The 16,574-nt window shown below is 42.6% G+C and overlaps 1 protein-coding gene across 1 annotated transcript in view; it reads left to right on the top strand.

The window, feature by feature from the left end:
* IQCA1 (IQ motif containing with AAA domain 1) overlaps positions 1-16,574 on the top strand; it is a 96,212-nt gene that overhangs the window by 16,419 nt on the left and 63,219 nt on the right. Inside the window, exons 5-6 of the mRNA XM_056496771.1 lie at positions 307-378; positions 11,755-11,927. Coding sequence (XP_056352746.1) covers positions 307-378; positions 11,755-11,927 — 245 coding nt within the window. The remainder of the gene's footprint in view (positions 1-306; positions 379-11,754; positions 11,928-16,574) is intronic.

Here is a 16,574-nt window from a genome sequence, read left to right as displayed (position 1 = left end):
CCACAAAGAGTTCTTGCACATGAATAATTCAGACAATTCAGCCTGATAAGAGCAGGAGCTCAGCCTAAATCTAATGTCTAAACTTCATGAAGCAGTTTTCAGAAGCCATGCAGAGCAGCATGAGGGGATAACAAACCTCAGAATTTGTTTAAAAAAAAAAATAGCAGATGGCAACCTGTTAAAAAGCAATAGTTTCAATTGTATATTGTGCCTTTCCTTCCTCTATTTGTTTTTTCCTGTGTCTGCCCCAGAAAAGGAAGCTGTACCAGGCCCATTTATCTCATTAGAGTTTTGTTTACAATCCAGGTTTGGCGTGGGTACCGCCAGCGACTGGAAACAGAGAAACTGAGAGAGGAGGAAATGGTATTTCTGGGCATGGTAAGTGGGGCTGTGCCTCAAGAACACAAAATGCCACACTCTGTTTGTTCTTCAGCCTTCTGTAATTCAGCCCAAGAGGAGAAATTAATTTCTATGATTCCTCCTATGTTAAAAAGAGTCTCCAAGGAATACAGAGCTCAACTGAAATGATAAATGGCACAGGAGTAGCACAATTTGTCTTCTGCTGAATGGGTTTGTGCTGTCAATACATTCTCCAATGTGTGTGGCAGATGTGGAAACTGACTGTGGAGAATTTGCCCTGGGTTCCAGGGAATTTGACCTAGGCATGATCAGCAAGGGAATTTTATTAATCAGCTTTTGAGTCATGATTTCAAGTCTGGTGATCTGCCTTATGTCTGGAGTAGAATTCGTGAAGGTTGGAAAAGCCCTCTAAAATCATCAAGTCCAAGCACTAACCCAGCAGTGTCAAGCCCACCCCTAACCCATGTCCCCAAGTGCCACATCCTCACATTGTTTGAACAATTCCAGGAATGGTGACTCTACCACTTAACTGGGCAGCCTCTTTCAATGCTTGACAGCCCTTAAAGTGAGCTAAAATAATTAATTTCTCCTAATATTCAATTAAATTAAAGAAGCAAAATCCTTTCCACCCACCCCTTTGCGAGCCACTACATGTATATGTCAAGAGCAGGGAAGAGAAACCTAAGAACTGGCATGTTAATCCACTGATACTTCTCTAAGTCCATATATAATTAATCAAAATCTTCCTCACATCATATTGCAGAGGCACTGAAGTGAACAGCTCCCCATGGTCAGGGGTGAAAGAAAAAACTTAAAGCACCCCTACCACAAGGAATCTGTTCCTCCCACTCCTTTCCTTGCAACAAACACCTGAAAAATAGGATGAATTCTTTACTGTTGACATTTTTTTGCCCCCTCCAAGTTTTTGGAGGCACTAACAGGTGTCAAGCCTCACCCAAGTCTAGCTGCAGTAGCACAATCATTGTACCAAGCTCTAGTAAAGCAGCAGCATGTCACAGAAACATTTAGCACTGCTCTGCATTTGTTAAGTTTATTTATGCTTCCATGTTCTACAGTTCTTAAGTGATTAATTTATAAACTAATAATTTAATTTTGATTTAAAACTTGTATTCTGCTTTTCCCTGTCAGTTTGGGGGGTTTTCCTGCCCAGCAATGGAATTGCCCTTAGCTGCTTTATAGGGTTCTGAAAAATGATTGTGCCTAGAGAATACATCTCACATCAGTTAAAAATAACATTAATACCTTACCTTTAGGAAGGAAAATGTGAATTTACCTAAGCTTTGCCATGTTAAATGCAGGTAACACCTTAGGGATTACTGCCTTTAGTAGCTGCTGGTCTCTAACAGCTAAACAGAACCTTGGGTACCAATTCTGGCTCTGTTTAAGACAAAATTCCCAGAGATTTTAACTAGTGCAGACTTAAATATTTGGGATGTACAGAGAATGAGTTAGAAATGGCACCTTTTGCAGAACAAGGGATTGTTTCCTGTCAAATCCCATGACATTTCTGTCGAGTCCTTAGGAAGGAAATGTAAATCTGGCATCAGTTATCTGAGGGTTCACAGCCAAGGCCTCATTTCATGGTGGCCAGTGTGGGAGGAACTGGTGACTGGGATGTGAACAGCCTGGTTTATGGGGAGCATAATGTAATCTATATCATCAGAGGGATGAAGGGAATTAAAACCAAACACATCGAGTGCATTCAGTTCCTGACCTCCATTTAAAAGCAAGAGAATTGATGTTTGCACCTCTGCACTCTGACTCATTGCTCCTTATCAAGTTTATAATCAAAGCATGTGGGGGAAAAAATGGGTAACTCTAAATAAAATTTTAAAAAACATGTTCATCTTTCCAAGGTTTTTCTATTCCCTTTTCTTTCTGTGCTGCATTCCCTTCCCTGGTCTCCAAAGGAAGCAGACATTGGTTCCCACTGATGGATAGGCAGGGAGCTCCAAAGGTCAAGTTCCTTTGATGTATGATCACGTCAGCCCTCTAAAAAATGACCACAGAGCTTCATGTGTAAATATGTTGAATTTGCTTTTCTAATGCTGCAGGACTTAGATAAATTAGAAGACCCAACCATCCATTACTCCCAAGTCCATCCCAAAGGAGACTCGACTTTTGTTGTAATAAATATAATTTCTCTTATAATTAGGGCTTTTTAAAAAAAATGTCTGTGTTACTTTCAGACAAAGACTGCTTTGCACAAAGAGATGATCCATATGAAGTTCTGTATGAAAGATTTCTGGGAAAATTCAGTTTTGTTGGCCTAAAAAATAGGAAAATAAGTGTCAAGCCCAAGAATTGTCCACTCTTTTGCTTAATTCAACGTTATTTTCTTTGCTCTTTCCTTCCTTCACAAAAATTTATGTATCTTTTCTGGAATTAGATTCTATTTCATCTTTTGCTTGATGATGGAGAGCAAGCCTATGGTAGAGAGATTTTTCTTGGCTCAAAAGTAAAGCCTCATTATTATTATTATTTATTAAAGCCTAATTGCAGAAACAGCATGATTCCCTCAGCACATGTTCTCCAAAGCCCTGATAAATCACACTTTGCAGTCCCAGTTTCATTTGTGAAGAGAAGCAAGCCTCCTAAGAGCACATATATCTTGATAACTGTATCCTGAGCTGCTTCCTGATCTTCCTCACATTCCTGCCACAGGGCTGTTTACTGCCAGCTCCAGCAAGACCACCAGAACCACTGCTCCAGGCACGGGGTTGTGTTCGAACCACACTGATGTGGCAAGAAAACACATGGGGTTGTCTGAAAACACACACGTGATGTCTGAGCAAACCTGAGTTTCCTTGCTCTGTTTTACCATCCCAGCTCCATTTAACACTCCAGGTTTTTGAACTGCTCTGTTCTCCTGGCATTTATGGATTCCCTGTCACTAAAAACCCCGTGCAGAGGTTCTGATGGTTTAATTTTGCTGCAGAGCTCAGTGCAGCTGGGTGTGTGAGCTGGCTTTTGGCAGCTGCTGTGTCTCAGCATGGTGCAGAATAGCCTGAGCCTGGTTCTGGATCCACCCTCGGCACTCTCCTGCAGGAAGTTATACTTATAATCTCAGAGCACAGGCTACTGGAAAGAGGAAGGGCTGGGTTTAACCTAAAACATTAGGATAAACAGTTTGCCATCAGACTGATTTATGAGAGGGTAGGAGGATGTAGGGGACTGGAGGAACAGCTGGCTTAAAGCAATTGGGTGGGAAGAACACTTGTCCCTGTGCTGGGCACTGGTGAGGCTGCTCCAAGTGCTGTGTCCAGTTCTACCTTCTTCCTCTCAAAATATTCTGGAAGCCAGACCCAAAAATTCCAGTCAATGCTTTGGTGAGTCCTCTGTTGTGTCTGGAGAAGTTAAAGTTTGCCACGTGCCTTATTGTATCAGGTTGTTCCAACGCTGGCAAGTAAAAGTTGTTATTGAACCTCCTGGGCATTTTGTTGTCTCTGCACCACTGAGAGTAAATCAAACTACCTTCCCTCAACCTGCTGAGCAGGAATTAGAAGAGTCCAGGAAGGAAGAATACAGAAGGACAAGTCCCTCTCTCCACCTGCAGTGCTCTGATACATTCTCCCCCAAGCCTCTTCTCCCTGGGCTGGCCTGACTCAGAACAGCCCTTCCTTCCATTTTCACCAGAGCTGCAATGCCAGCAGCACATGCAGAAACCCATCCCTTCAGAAAAGTCAGCATTCCATAGCTTAAGGAATTCTCCTGGTTCTTTAAATCAAAGCCCAGTGGTTCTTTATGTCCTTTCTCTGAAATGGATACAGTTCAGCAGAATGCATGAGCCATGTGGATCCATTGTGGCTTCCCACTGAGCATCAGATTTTCCTCATCATACATCATCACATCAGATTCAGCTTCTCCTAAAGGTCCTCAGAAAAACACATCTCCCAGGATATCAGACTTCCAAGATACTGCAGGACAAGCCAAACCCCACTTTAGGGTCTCACAGCTCTCAGTTTACACTTACATAGCTCCATCCTGAAATTCCAGCCCTTCCCAAAGAGTTAGTGGTGCAATACCTGCTGTTCTGTGATTCTCTTACATGGTATTTCCAATATCCTTCCTTCCTCCATATCCCAGGTCAGCCTGGATGGAGCTTGGAGCAACCAGGGATAGTGGAAGGTGTCCCTGCCCTGGCAGGGGATGAAACAAAATGAGCTTTAAGATCCATTTCAAGCCAAACCATTCCATGATTCTTTTCACATAAAAGGATCTGTGTGGTGTTAAATAAAAAGCTGTTCTTTCCTTCTTACCTCCTTTAAACATACCCTAATTTAGGCATGTTGTCTTGGTTAATGCTTTATTTATATCTGAGAAAACAGTCTGCCAAACATTCCTCCTTCTCGGAATTCCTGATAAATATAATTCATTTCATCCAGTCAGAAAAAAAAAAGAAAATAAAAATCAGCATTTCCCAGAATAGCTTTCTGTGTAAACATTATAGACTATGGCTAAATAAATATTATACAGGATTTAACAAACTACAAATTCCATCAAGTGAAATTAAAAATATTTCATCAGCTCTTCAAAGTGGGCAGCTACAGCAGTGGTGCAGATCAGGCCTGGTTTTGCCAAGCTTAAGATTAAAATGACTTTTTCTTGCCTGGATGTCAGCACAAAGTCCTCTGTTATTTCACATCTCAGCAGCAATAACTAATCTGTCCTGTTTTCAATAGAAATTTTAAGCCTGCTTATTTTTGAAATAGAAAGGCTCTGGGAAGAAAGAGGCATGCTAAATAGTCTGGCTTTCATTGGCTGCAGTCATACTAACAATGAAATCACTGCCTTTAGAGCCCAAAACATGCTTGCCATGTTTAGTCCAGGTTTAACAGCATGCCTAGGTATCATATCAGAAATAAACACAACCAAAATTATATAAACTCATCTGACCCTGCATGTAAACCTTCTGTCCAGTTCAAATTATCTTCCAAAAAGGTGTTACATGTAAATATATTTCTAAGTATATATTACATGAACATCTAAACCAACCATTTTCAGTATCTCTTTAGCAAGGCCTCCTACTACAAATGCTTTGTTTGAATGCATATGACAATTACTTTAATTGGCAAAGCCATTGGAGTGAGTCAGAGAGTAGGGAAGCTTTAATGAATGCAATATATTTTGCTTCCATGTTCCTTTGTTTTTTTGTGCCTAATTTAGGAATTCAGCCATATAATTGATGTGGCTATCACCATTTGTGTACAGTGGAACCTCTATTAATACAATTTTCATTTGGGGGGTTGGAACTGGATGGGCTTTAAGGTGCTTCCAACCCAAACTATTCCATGATTTTATGATTCACAAGATAAGAGACCTCTTTAAAATCTTCCCTCAGCCAGACAAATTATATTGAGGAAATAAAGCAAGGACATAGCTCAATCCTATAGCAAACTTTTAAATGCAGTTTGGATCACAGTTCAAAATTCAGTAGAATCACAGAATGATTTGGGTTGGAAGAGACCTTAAAGATGATCTCATTCCACCCCTTGCCATGAGCAGGAACACCTTTCTACCTGAAAAATAAATGCTCTAAATAAAGAACAAGACCCCAGCTGCTCTGATAGTAAATTACAAATGCCTGTGTAATCCAAATGTTTAAAAAGAATAATTTCCCTTTCACTACTGGTTAAAATAAATGACTGTTACAGCTACTTACTTTACAAATATTTGGAAATAAAGCTTCTCTCCCAGAGAAGCAAACTGTAAATGTACTGAAAAAGAATGCTACACAACTGGTCCATCTTTTGAAATCTTACAATTATGGGCAATGCTGGCTGTGGCAGGACATTTCCTGAAGCCCCATAAAACCAGGGAGCATGTGCTTCAGCTCTGCTGTTCCAGGCCTATGACAAGAAGCTGTCCTAAATTAAGTACCCAGTAATAAAAGCTGCAGTAAATCTACCTCTCAGGCATAACAGGGACGTTAGCTTTCCGACGTGGAGTGAAATGAAATTTATTTATTTCACTGCCACCAAGCCTCTGTGCCTCCTAATGGAACAATTGAGGAGCACTTAGTTCCACAGCAGGGCCTCCTCCTCCTCGGTGAGGAAGAGCAGCCCCAGCATGCTCAGCCAGCCTGCACACCTCCAAGTGCTTTAAAATGAGCCATAAAGGCTCTGCTGGAGAGCTGACTCAGCACTGAGGCTGGGCTTTCCAGCCAGGAAAGGGATCTGAGCAATCCCAGTCCCCAGTTGGGAAGGGAAAACAGACACAGTTTTGTGGAATCACAGAGTGCTGTGGTTGAAATGGGCTTTAAAAACCATCCAGTGCCACCCCCTGCCATGGGCAGGGACACCTCCCACTGTCCCAGGCTGCTCCAAGTCCAGTCCAGCCTGGACACTCCCAGGGATCCAGGGGCAGCCACAGCTTCTCTGGGCCCCACCCTCACAGGGAACAATTCCTGATATCCAATCTAAACCTACTCAAACCTCAGTTTGAAGCCATTCTCCCTTGTCCTGGCACTCCAGGCCCTCTCCAGCTTCCTTGTAACCCCTTCAGATACTGGAAGGGCTCTGAGGTTTCCTCACAACCTTCTCTTCAGGCTGAACATCCCCAACTCCCCCATCCTGTCTCCAAATGGGAGGTTCTCCAGTTCCCTTATCACCCACATGGTCCTTATCCCACTGACTCACCTGGGAAGTGTAGGAAATCTCTTCTCCCTTCTACTGGTGCATTGTCCTCTTCCCTAAAACCCAAATTCTTTTGGGGAGCAAGTAAAGAACAGAACAGAAGAATCTTATCAGCACACTCGTGACTGATGAGTTGGAATAAAATTCTCTTTTAGACAAATGTCCACTTTGCCTTATTAATTTAAACAAGGATTTTAAAGACAAAGCCCATCAAACATTAGATAAGCCTTTTAAGTTAATGGACCATGTAGTCCTATTTTCCCAGAAACTCAGGAATCTTCATATTATGTCCTATTTTTACAGCAACATCAATTATTAATATGTATACTTTTGCTGACAGAGGACCACACTAAAAATGTGAGTTTCGTTATCCAGTTCTGGGTCATTAACTGTGAAAAGCTTGTAAATATAATGGTTTATTCACATGGGAAGCCTTCATTAAGATGCATTATTCTACAACTGATGTGGCAGCATTGCATTATCAAGTTCACTGTCTCCATCTAATATTTGTAATTTGTTTCTAAATGAGTTGCTGTTTGTAGGGCAAGTTAACAAATTTGAATTTCACATGGCCAGAGAAATTTCTTAAAGATGGGAAAATGCTTCTTCCCCCAAGGAAAAGTTATTTATTAGCATCTTCCTGGAGAATGCCTCCCTTTGATTCAGAAGCAGGAACATTAGAGGCACTGAGAGAATAGATGTTAGAAATAAATTGGCTTTTGCCTTCCTTCCATCCCATTAGAGTGCTGTGGAAACACACTCAGGGTAACTTGAGAGCTCCACAACAGCCATGTGGAAGCATGGGAAGCTCTTCCATGACTCTGTAAGGCACAGGTCACAGGCTGGCCAGCAGGGAAGCATTCCTGCTGGGGCTGTTGCAATCCATCCTCTCTCTTGGCCCTCTCCAGCCATTTCACTTCCTATTCCCTCTTGCATCTTCAGATGGCCAAAGCTTTTTCACACCTATTTTCTTCTGAGATCTGCTCCTTGACAAGAGAACAAAACCTCCAGCAGGCCTGTTGGAAAGATTCTGTCTACTTCTGCAGGCCCAAGAGCACCTGAAGATGAACACAAGGCCCCAGGTTGTGCAGTTGGCTCCTCATTCCTGAGACAGGGTTAGGAATGTGTTAAACTCCCAAGCTGGTGAGGTTGAGGGTGACACATACTTCTGGGATTAGGTCAAGAACACTGTTGACAAAATAAAACAAGTTTAACAGAGCAGCTTTCTTCAGCTGCAAAGCTGGAAGGTATCACCTATGCTATTCATAGCTTATTTTCTTTTTTCAAGTGTTTTAATAGTCTAAAACATTTTATATAATCATTTACTCAACAGAAGAAAAGCATTTTCTATGAAAATTCTTGACAAATGGTAGAGAAATGACAGCTCCATCCTCTGGACATCTTGTTACATCTCTTCAGCTGCAATGTCTATATTTAGGTTATGTTGCTTAGCTTTGTCTAGCTCACCTTCTTATTCCCTCCCTACTTTATCAATTAATTCCTTTCCTTGAGCATCCACGTGCTTCCATCAGTTCTTATAGTCCAAGGGAGCTATTTTTAAGATAGTCCCCATTTCACTTCTTAACCCAGGTACACATAAAATCTTTTGATGTCTCCTCATCCTTGTTTTTCTCAAGTCCATTCATTTTTTTGTTTACATGACTGCATGGATTTCAAAGTGACAGAACAGAAAGTTAAGCCAGTTGTACATTCACCTGTACTGTTTTATTTAAAAACCAAATCAGGAGGACTGGGAGAAAAGAGGAGAATACAGCCTTATCAACTTGCCCTGTGCTCTTTGATGCCTTTCTTTAGGGAAATGTTGAAGGTGAATGGCTGGAGTCTTTTTCTAGAAGTAGTTCTCATTTCTTCTGTTTTCTTGTAGTAAAACAGACTCTGGAAACGAAAATTTAAAAAACCAAACAAAGGGTAAATACATCAGAACTTCTCACAAGCTGTTCTGCAGGTTTATGTCAGCCTTGTACTTGGTGCTGAGTACAGCTCAAACTCCCATTAGCAGATGTATTGATAACTGAATGGTGCTCAGACAGGGAGCTGCACAAATATTTACTCAGGACTTGGCTGGGTTTTGCCAACCAGAACATATCCCATGGCCTTGTTGTTATCAGCATCTGAGCCAGCTGGTTCAGAGCTACCTGGACTGTGTCCACATCAGCTTCATGGCTCTGGACTCAAGTGTAGATATGGGCTGGAGCAATTGGCTTTTTGAGATAAGAATTTCCTACTGCTGAACTTTAATTGGCACCTCCTGCCTGCCAGTTCAAACAGCTCTTACCTCATCTGGCTTTGGGACTGCAAGGGAGACTGAATAAATTCACAGGGAGAAGCTAGTCATCCAAGGCTCCCTCAAGATGCAGTGGGGAGCAGCTCAGAGGAGCTGCAAAGGTTCTGGGATGGCAAGGAGCAGCTCTGCTGCCTTTGCTGCTGCTCCCCACATTGCTCTGGTCCCACTGTCCACCACTTCCCTTGCTGTGGCACTGGCCCTCAGCTGCTCCTTGGCTGGCTGATCCACCTTGTTACAGTGGGAAATGAGTAACTTGAGGAGATAGGAGGAGAGGAAAAGGCAAAAGGGAATATTGTCCACTTTTTAGGGAGCTAAACTGGTTCACTGCAGGCTCAGGTGAGTACCAGAGCCTGAGCAGGAGAAGGGAGGGATCATGAATCCAGCAGTTCAGGTGGTGCAGGTGCTGACCCTTCCCAGCCCCAATAAACTGCTCACCTGCTGACATTTCACCTTTAAGTGTTCAGACTGTGCTGGAGAGGAACCTGTCTGCCTCCATCCTAAAGCTGCAGGCATCCTCCTGCCCATCTGATGGGAATTTCTCAGGAATCCCCTGAGGATTGCTGTAGGGAGACAAATAGAGGAGTTGGTTTTGGATGTCAATCTGGAAAAAGGGGCCTTGTGGGGGCTGCTCTGGTTTCCAAATGAGCCCTGGGAGAGCAGCATCACATCTGGCTGTCCTGGGCTTCATTTAACATCAGCAAGGCAGACAATGGTGAAATACAAATAAACACTGTTAATAGTAGCTGTGTTGTACTTATAAATAGGTGCTGGTGAGGGGGAAGATTGGAAACACTTGACTTCCCTGAAAACTTGAATTGAGCAAAGGTAACATCTCAGGGTAAAAGGCAGAGCTTGGGGTCACATATTCAGGAAGGGAACATGTGCAGCCACCTTTCAAAACCACACTGCTGCTCTTATTTCCTCCTGAATATTTTCTCCCTGGTGGCCTTGACCGATTCCTGGAGCACAGTGCGAGTCACACATCCCAGATGCAGGGCAGGCAGTAAATTGCTTTCCTGAATGGGGCCTCTGTGCTTGCTTTGGACACTGTGGGATCCCTCTGGGTGCTGGCTGAAACCAAATTTGCTTGGCACTTATTAGTGATTTTTTGAACCTGCTGGAAGCATGGAAAACCAGGGAATAACAGATCTTAAATACGAGCTGGCCCAAGCTTTGACAGAGCTTTTTGTCTTCACGGGAGGCCTCTGGAATTGGGACTTAGAGCACACCAGAAATACATCACCAGCACTGAATTAGTCTGAGGTGTGCTAGTTAAGGACAATTTCTATATACTCTGAAGTTGAAAGGCCAGAGCAAAATTATATTAGGTTTTTTTTTCATGCAAACCAAGCTTTTGTTCACATATGCTGCCACCTACATCAGCCACTAACGTTAAAAAGTTAATAAAATCATACTACAAAACCAGATTGTCATATTTTCTTCTCTTTTTCCTTCTTAAATTTGCCATACACCATCAGACAATATGATTAATAATTCCCAAGTACATGAAAAAAAAAAATTGTACCAGAATTAAGAAAACCCAAAACTTAAAATGACAAAGCTTGTTCACAAATTAATCTTTGAGATTTTCTCTACACTTACAAGGTAGCAATTGCTCCTAAAACACAGGGAACATCTTTACTTTATCAATGATTGCAAGCTGAAAAATACAAAGTTTCAGCCCACCCACACAGATGGGTTTTTTCATGCTTCTGTATTTGAACACCAGAAAGACTTTCATTTTTCTCCCTCACACTACATGTGTAAAATCAATCACAGAGCAGAAATTATTCTAAGACTTGAAACTGGCTGATAAGGGCTGATAAGGGCTGATAAGCCCTTCTCTCCAAGGTTATCAAATCATGGGAATCTTGGGGAGCTGTGTTTTTTGTTATAGTGTTGTGGGGGGGAGGGTTGTTTATTCCTTTTTTGTTGTTGTTGTTGTTCCTCAAGGGAAGTTGATTTCCTAAAGGAGTCTGACCAGCTGCAACAAAATACCAGGAAACCACTGACCACGCAGTGCATATAAAAATTTCAGTGCACGAATTAAAAACAATACTGGCTAATTAAAAAGCGCCAATGGGAAGTCCAGACATTTGAAAATTCAATTAAAAAATTCTCTGGCACCCTTCTGACATGGATAAAGCTGGCATTTGCAGAACAGCAGCTCTCTCACCTGTCTCATTGAGATGCTGGGATCCCACGCTGCAAAGGTTGTTTTTGTACATTGCAATGTTGGTAATTAATGCTGAAATACCAACAATAGACCATTGTGTGCATCCAGGCACTTTTTATGAGCTCAGGGGTTTTTTTTTCTCCTGGCTTCCTGCAAGTAAATTAAGGCTTAAGCTCAGATTCACTGTCAACCTGGCATTCCAGTAAATATTAAGTTTCTTTTCATTCATACCTTTTATTTTCTCCTCTCGTTTTCAGAGCCTGCCTCCTGAGGTGGAGGCAAGGAGCGTTTTGCAGAAAGCAAATGTGCTGCAAGGTGAAGTCCAGGAAAGAGAGAACTATTCCTTCAGGCAACAGCTGAGGGAGGCAGAGGGGTCCCACATCAAGGAAACCCTCCAGGACGAGATCATCCAGTGCTTCGTCGAGTGCCGGTGAGCAAAAACACTCAGCCCTTCACCAGTCCCTTTGCCCCAGAGAGCCTGATTTTGAGTTCCTGCAAACTGTAAAATCCATCTTTAAGGCAGTGGTGCCAGTCCCAGATGAGGAGTTAGTTCTGCATCAGCTGCAAAGCCCAAATCCTGAGCTGGGGGATTCCTGGGAGGCCAGACCAGGCATTGCTCCTGGCAGGGGTCAGAGGTTCTCCTTCAGTCACTGCCTGTGGATCAGGTCCACAAACATTCCAGTGGGACACCTTCACTTTGCACATTACCTTGGGCTCAGTCTTTGGAATTATAAGCAGCACACTCTAAACTTCAGGAACAGTGACTTGTTCTCCCTGTCTGAATACATGAGGTTTAAGAGAGAGAGCTCGCTCTTCCATGAGATGGAAGTGCCATTATTTGCCATAGCAAATCATATCACGTCACTGGCACTGCCATCCTGCTGCTGGTATTATCCAGCAGCCCCCATGAATCTGAAGCACTTTTGTTCTTGAGGCCTGACCTTCAGCCACTCCTCCAAATGTAACTTTACTCTGCTGATCTCAGTGAAACTTCACGTCTCAGTAGAGTTAAGCACATACTTACACAATTTTAAACCCAGTGCTGACACCTCTGCTTCTCTCAGGAAGTTTACTTCAGCCAAAGAAGTTTTCAGCCTGGCAATTCTGACACTGGAAACTCTTGTCCTAAGGAATATAAGTTGGTTTTATAATTTTATGGGATTTACCCCATCCACAGGATTTGTGTGTAATAGTAAATTGGGAAGCAGCAACCAAAACTTCCAGGATTGGCAGCAAGGTTTCATTTGCTCTGCATAAAGCTGCTCTGCAAACTGATTTTGTGTTTTGAGCTGCTCAGTGATGTTACAGGGCTTGCATTTATCTTGTGGACCAGTGTCATGTCCATTAATCATTCATGTTTGCCCAGGGTACTGGGCTTGCCTTCAGCGTGCAGTTTCCAGTTGGAAACACAAATGCATTCTGATGAAATCCTGCCCTGTTTGTTCCTTAACTCCTTCAGTCAGGTTTGGGCAGCTGTGCTATAGTGCTACAGTGGAGTATTTGTTTAAAAAGAAAGAATGATCAAAAATAGCACTCAGCACACACAGGTCTACCACAACCTATTTCTCTTCTTTCTTGCACTTTTGCCTCTTACAGACTCTCAAGACTCCAGTGTATTTTTACTCTCCTTTAGAAAGAGCTGCTGGTTTTACAAACCTCAGTTATTGCAAAGCACTTTCCCATTCCTTAAATCAACCCTCTCCCAGGGCCTGCTCTGCACACTCCTTGAGCTGCCATTTCCTGCCATTCCCCACAGCTCCCAGCATGTTCTGAGGTACAGGAAGATCTTATTCCCTTTGCTTAATATTCCTCACCTAATAGTCATTCTCTACCGTAGGTCAATCGTGTCCAATTAACTTGGCTGTGAAGCTGGGGAGAACTCCCTGAAACACTGCAGGAACCAATGGCAATGTTTCTGTAGCAGATTAGCAGGGAGCAGGCAATCTCCCAGAGAACCAGGCTGAGCCATAAACTTCTTTAAAGACATTATGAGACACTATTAAAAGTTAAATCTGGTCCACAGAGATACTTAACAGCAGAGCCAACCAGCAGCCTAACCCATCCACAGGATCATTTGAGGAAGCTGAAGCCCTTACAAGCAGAATGGGCCTTCCTTGCTATGCTTCTGTCTCAGCTTTAGGTGAGACTCAAGGCTACAGGCACACCATCAGTAGCCCAGCATGAGAATACCTGATTAAACAAACTATAAGGGTTTCTTAGCTGCCCTTTTTCTGCCTAGTCAGGTTCAGTTGTCTTGAATCTCATCCAGATTTGAAAATTAACAAAGATTAAAGCAGATGTTGGAATATAAGCACCACATTAACTGATCTTGGGATATGGATAATCCTGAGCAAGGGATTATATTAGATGGGACTGAGATACAGCCACCGGGTGCTTAGAGACAAGCCTCCAGTCAGGCTTGCTCTGCTGCATTTGAGATAGGGAGAAAACAGCTCCCTTCCAACCTTGTACAGCAACCCACCCATCTGAAGCAATATCAGATTTTAACAATTAATCATTTTCTATCAAAATGGTCTGATTAGGCTGAAAATTGCTTTTTGGGTCAAGATATGCAGTTCTGTGGTCTGCCTGAGAGCAAGGTCACTGCTCGTGGCAGAGGGACAGTGACACACTTGTTGCAGTCAGTGTTTGATCAGAGAGGCCCAGAATGGTTTGGGCTGGAAGGGACCTTAAAGCTCATCTCATTCCATGGGCAGGGATAGTTACTTCTAGGCCAGGTTGCTCCCAGCCCCATCACACTCCCTGTTACTCCCTTCTTTCAAATGAACTGTCTGTCACGATCCCTAAAAATCAGCAGTGCACGGTTCAGCCAAGACCAGACAGCTCTCATTGATAAAAGCTCTTGTGGTGATTTAGCAGATGAAATTGTGCCCCCAGTGAAGGCAGTGGGAGAGCTGCCATCAGCTCCAGCACAGGCTGGACATGGCCCAGTGCTGGAATTCATTTCAATCTGGCTGAGTGAGGCAGTGATTTACAGAGCTGAGAGGAATCAGAGCGAGCTGCCTGCAGTCCTGCTCTTCACAGCAGGCCTCTGTCTAAGTGACCACAATCACTTCCCCACAGACACATTCACTGGCATCCAGAATAGCTTTAAAAACAACAAAAAGATCAGCATATTTCTCCAGAAGGGGAGTGTGTGTATGTCCTGCAGAGACAGTCTTTCCTGCCAGAGAACTGGGAGCTGTGTCCTGCTCAACAGAGGGCCAGGCTTGAAGTGTCAAGGTTTGCATTAATTATTACCTGCCAGGATATATTTTGGCTCTCCCCTAAGCCAGCCTGTGAGATCAACAGCTAAATGTAGCTTATAAATTATTCTTCTACTAGGCTTTTTGACAGAGTTTGCCATTTTCCATAGTCTATTAAATAAACAGATAAAGAGGAACAAAGATTCTTTTGAATAAATTTTGCTGTGTGGAGTAGAAAGTAAACCCAAACTTCCATATTTTATCCTTCACTCTGAAAGGACTGTGATAGAAAATACAATTAGCAGGTATTGTCTTTCAGCACAGTTACTGTTAAATTACAAAAGCAATGAGCACGTATTAAATTTCTCAACTTGTAAGAACTGCTGTAAATATTTATCACTTTCATTGCACAAGGGAACAGCTGCTGTCATTTCAAGACCCAAACCAGCTTCTTAGGAAGAGAGGTTATAAAAAAGCCAAGGAAAGCAAAACCCAAAGGAATAGACTAAATGAAATTGTTCCAGTTGCTTATATCAATCCTACTGCTGAGCAGATAAAATAATTTTGATGTAGCATTGCGTTTTTCAGCCTTACCATCCATCCTTCAGTTTACCTGGGTTCACTTCTGTGGAGCTGCTCTTTTTTTGCCAAAAAATAATAATATTGCAAATTATTCACATAAAGCCTTCCAGATTTCCATGTGGTCTTGTCCAGCCATACCAGAAAAGAAAAACAATTGTTTTTAAAAGCTTTGTGAAGAGGCATCATGCAGTTTACCTACAGACCTGCCTTTTTTTTCAAGAGAGGTCATGGAGCAGGAGTACAAATGATCCAAAATTAGCAGTTGCTATGATTATACAGATCTGAGTCTGGATGGCAATGACTTGAGTCCCACACATTCCATCCACTCAATTAACAACAGAATTTCATATTAAAATACAGCAGAGCTGGGGTTTAAGCTTCAATTTCCTTTACTCTTCCAAACTAAACCCATTTTTCTGTAATTTCACATTTAAGTTTTTGCACTGAATATGCAAAGCCAGTCATCTTTTCAACTCTTTACTGATTGTGAATAAACCAGTTTCCAAATAACTAGTCTTGTTAGAAAAATGAATTTCAGAAAGAGATGAGCAGAAAAGAGGAGAAGGATCCCTTTATTATCCAGAGAAACACAGCAGTATCTTTGTCTAAGACAAGTCTTTTCTGACAGAAATCAATACAAAGGACAAGAAATCAAGATGAGGTTTTTATTACCAGAGATGGCCTCCAGAATCACAGGGGAGAGCCTCATGCATGGGCTCTGCTGTGATGTGCCTCATGCCCTCGAGCTGTAACAAATTACTCCATGAATTTCTTGCTGGATTTATCTGCCACTGCTCAGAGCTCTGGGGAGCATTTCATCAGTGGCATCGCTGACCTAATAACAGGGGATCTAAGTAATAGCAACTTTTATGGAGGCTGTGTGTTATTCCCACAGATTTGGGGATTGGTTTTCGGGAGGGAGGAGGCGGCGAGGGGTAAATGTGCTTTCATAATAGGTTTACACTTTACTGATTAGCTTTGAATGATCTTCTTGCTCTGCCTGCTGACTCGAGTACTGTCAGAAAAGGAATTGGCCAAGCTTCATGGTGAGTGAATGAGACTCCTCCTGAAGCAGGGGAGGGGGGGTTCCTGCGCTTTATTTATTCATTTTGAACATTCCTGACAGCCAGCCTGGGCTTTGATGCAGAGGGAAAGAGAAAGAAATAGGAAGTGATGGTGTTATGTTTCCCTTTTTTCCCCAGCCTGTTTTGTGGAGCTGAGTTTACTGCCAATACTCCTGTTCCTGGGGCTCCCTGGGCAGCAGGGGATGGGGAAGGGGGAGGCAGGAG

Source organism: Oenanthe melanoleuca, chromosome 7, assembly GCF_029582105.1.
Source record: "Oenanthe melanoleuca isolate GR-GAL-2019-014 chromosome 7, OMel1.0, whole genome shotgun sequence".
NCBI classification, from domain to species: domain Eukaryota; kingdom Metazoa; phylum Chordata; class Aves; order Passeriformes; family Muscicapidae; genus Oenanthe; species Oenanthe melanoleuca.
This window is presented reverse-complemented; position numbering and strand designations above follow the sequence as displayed.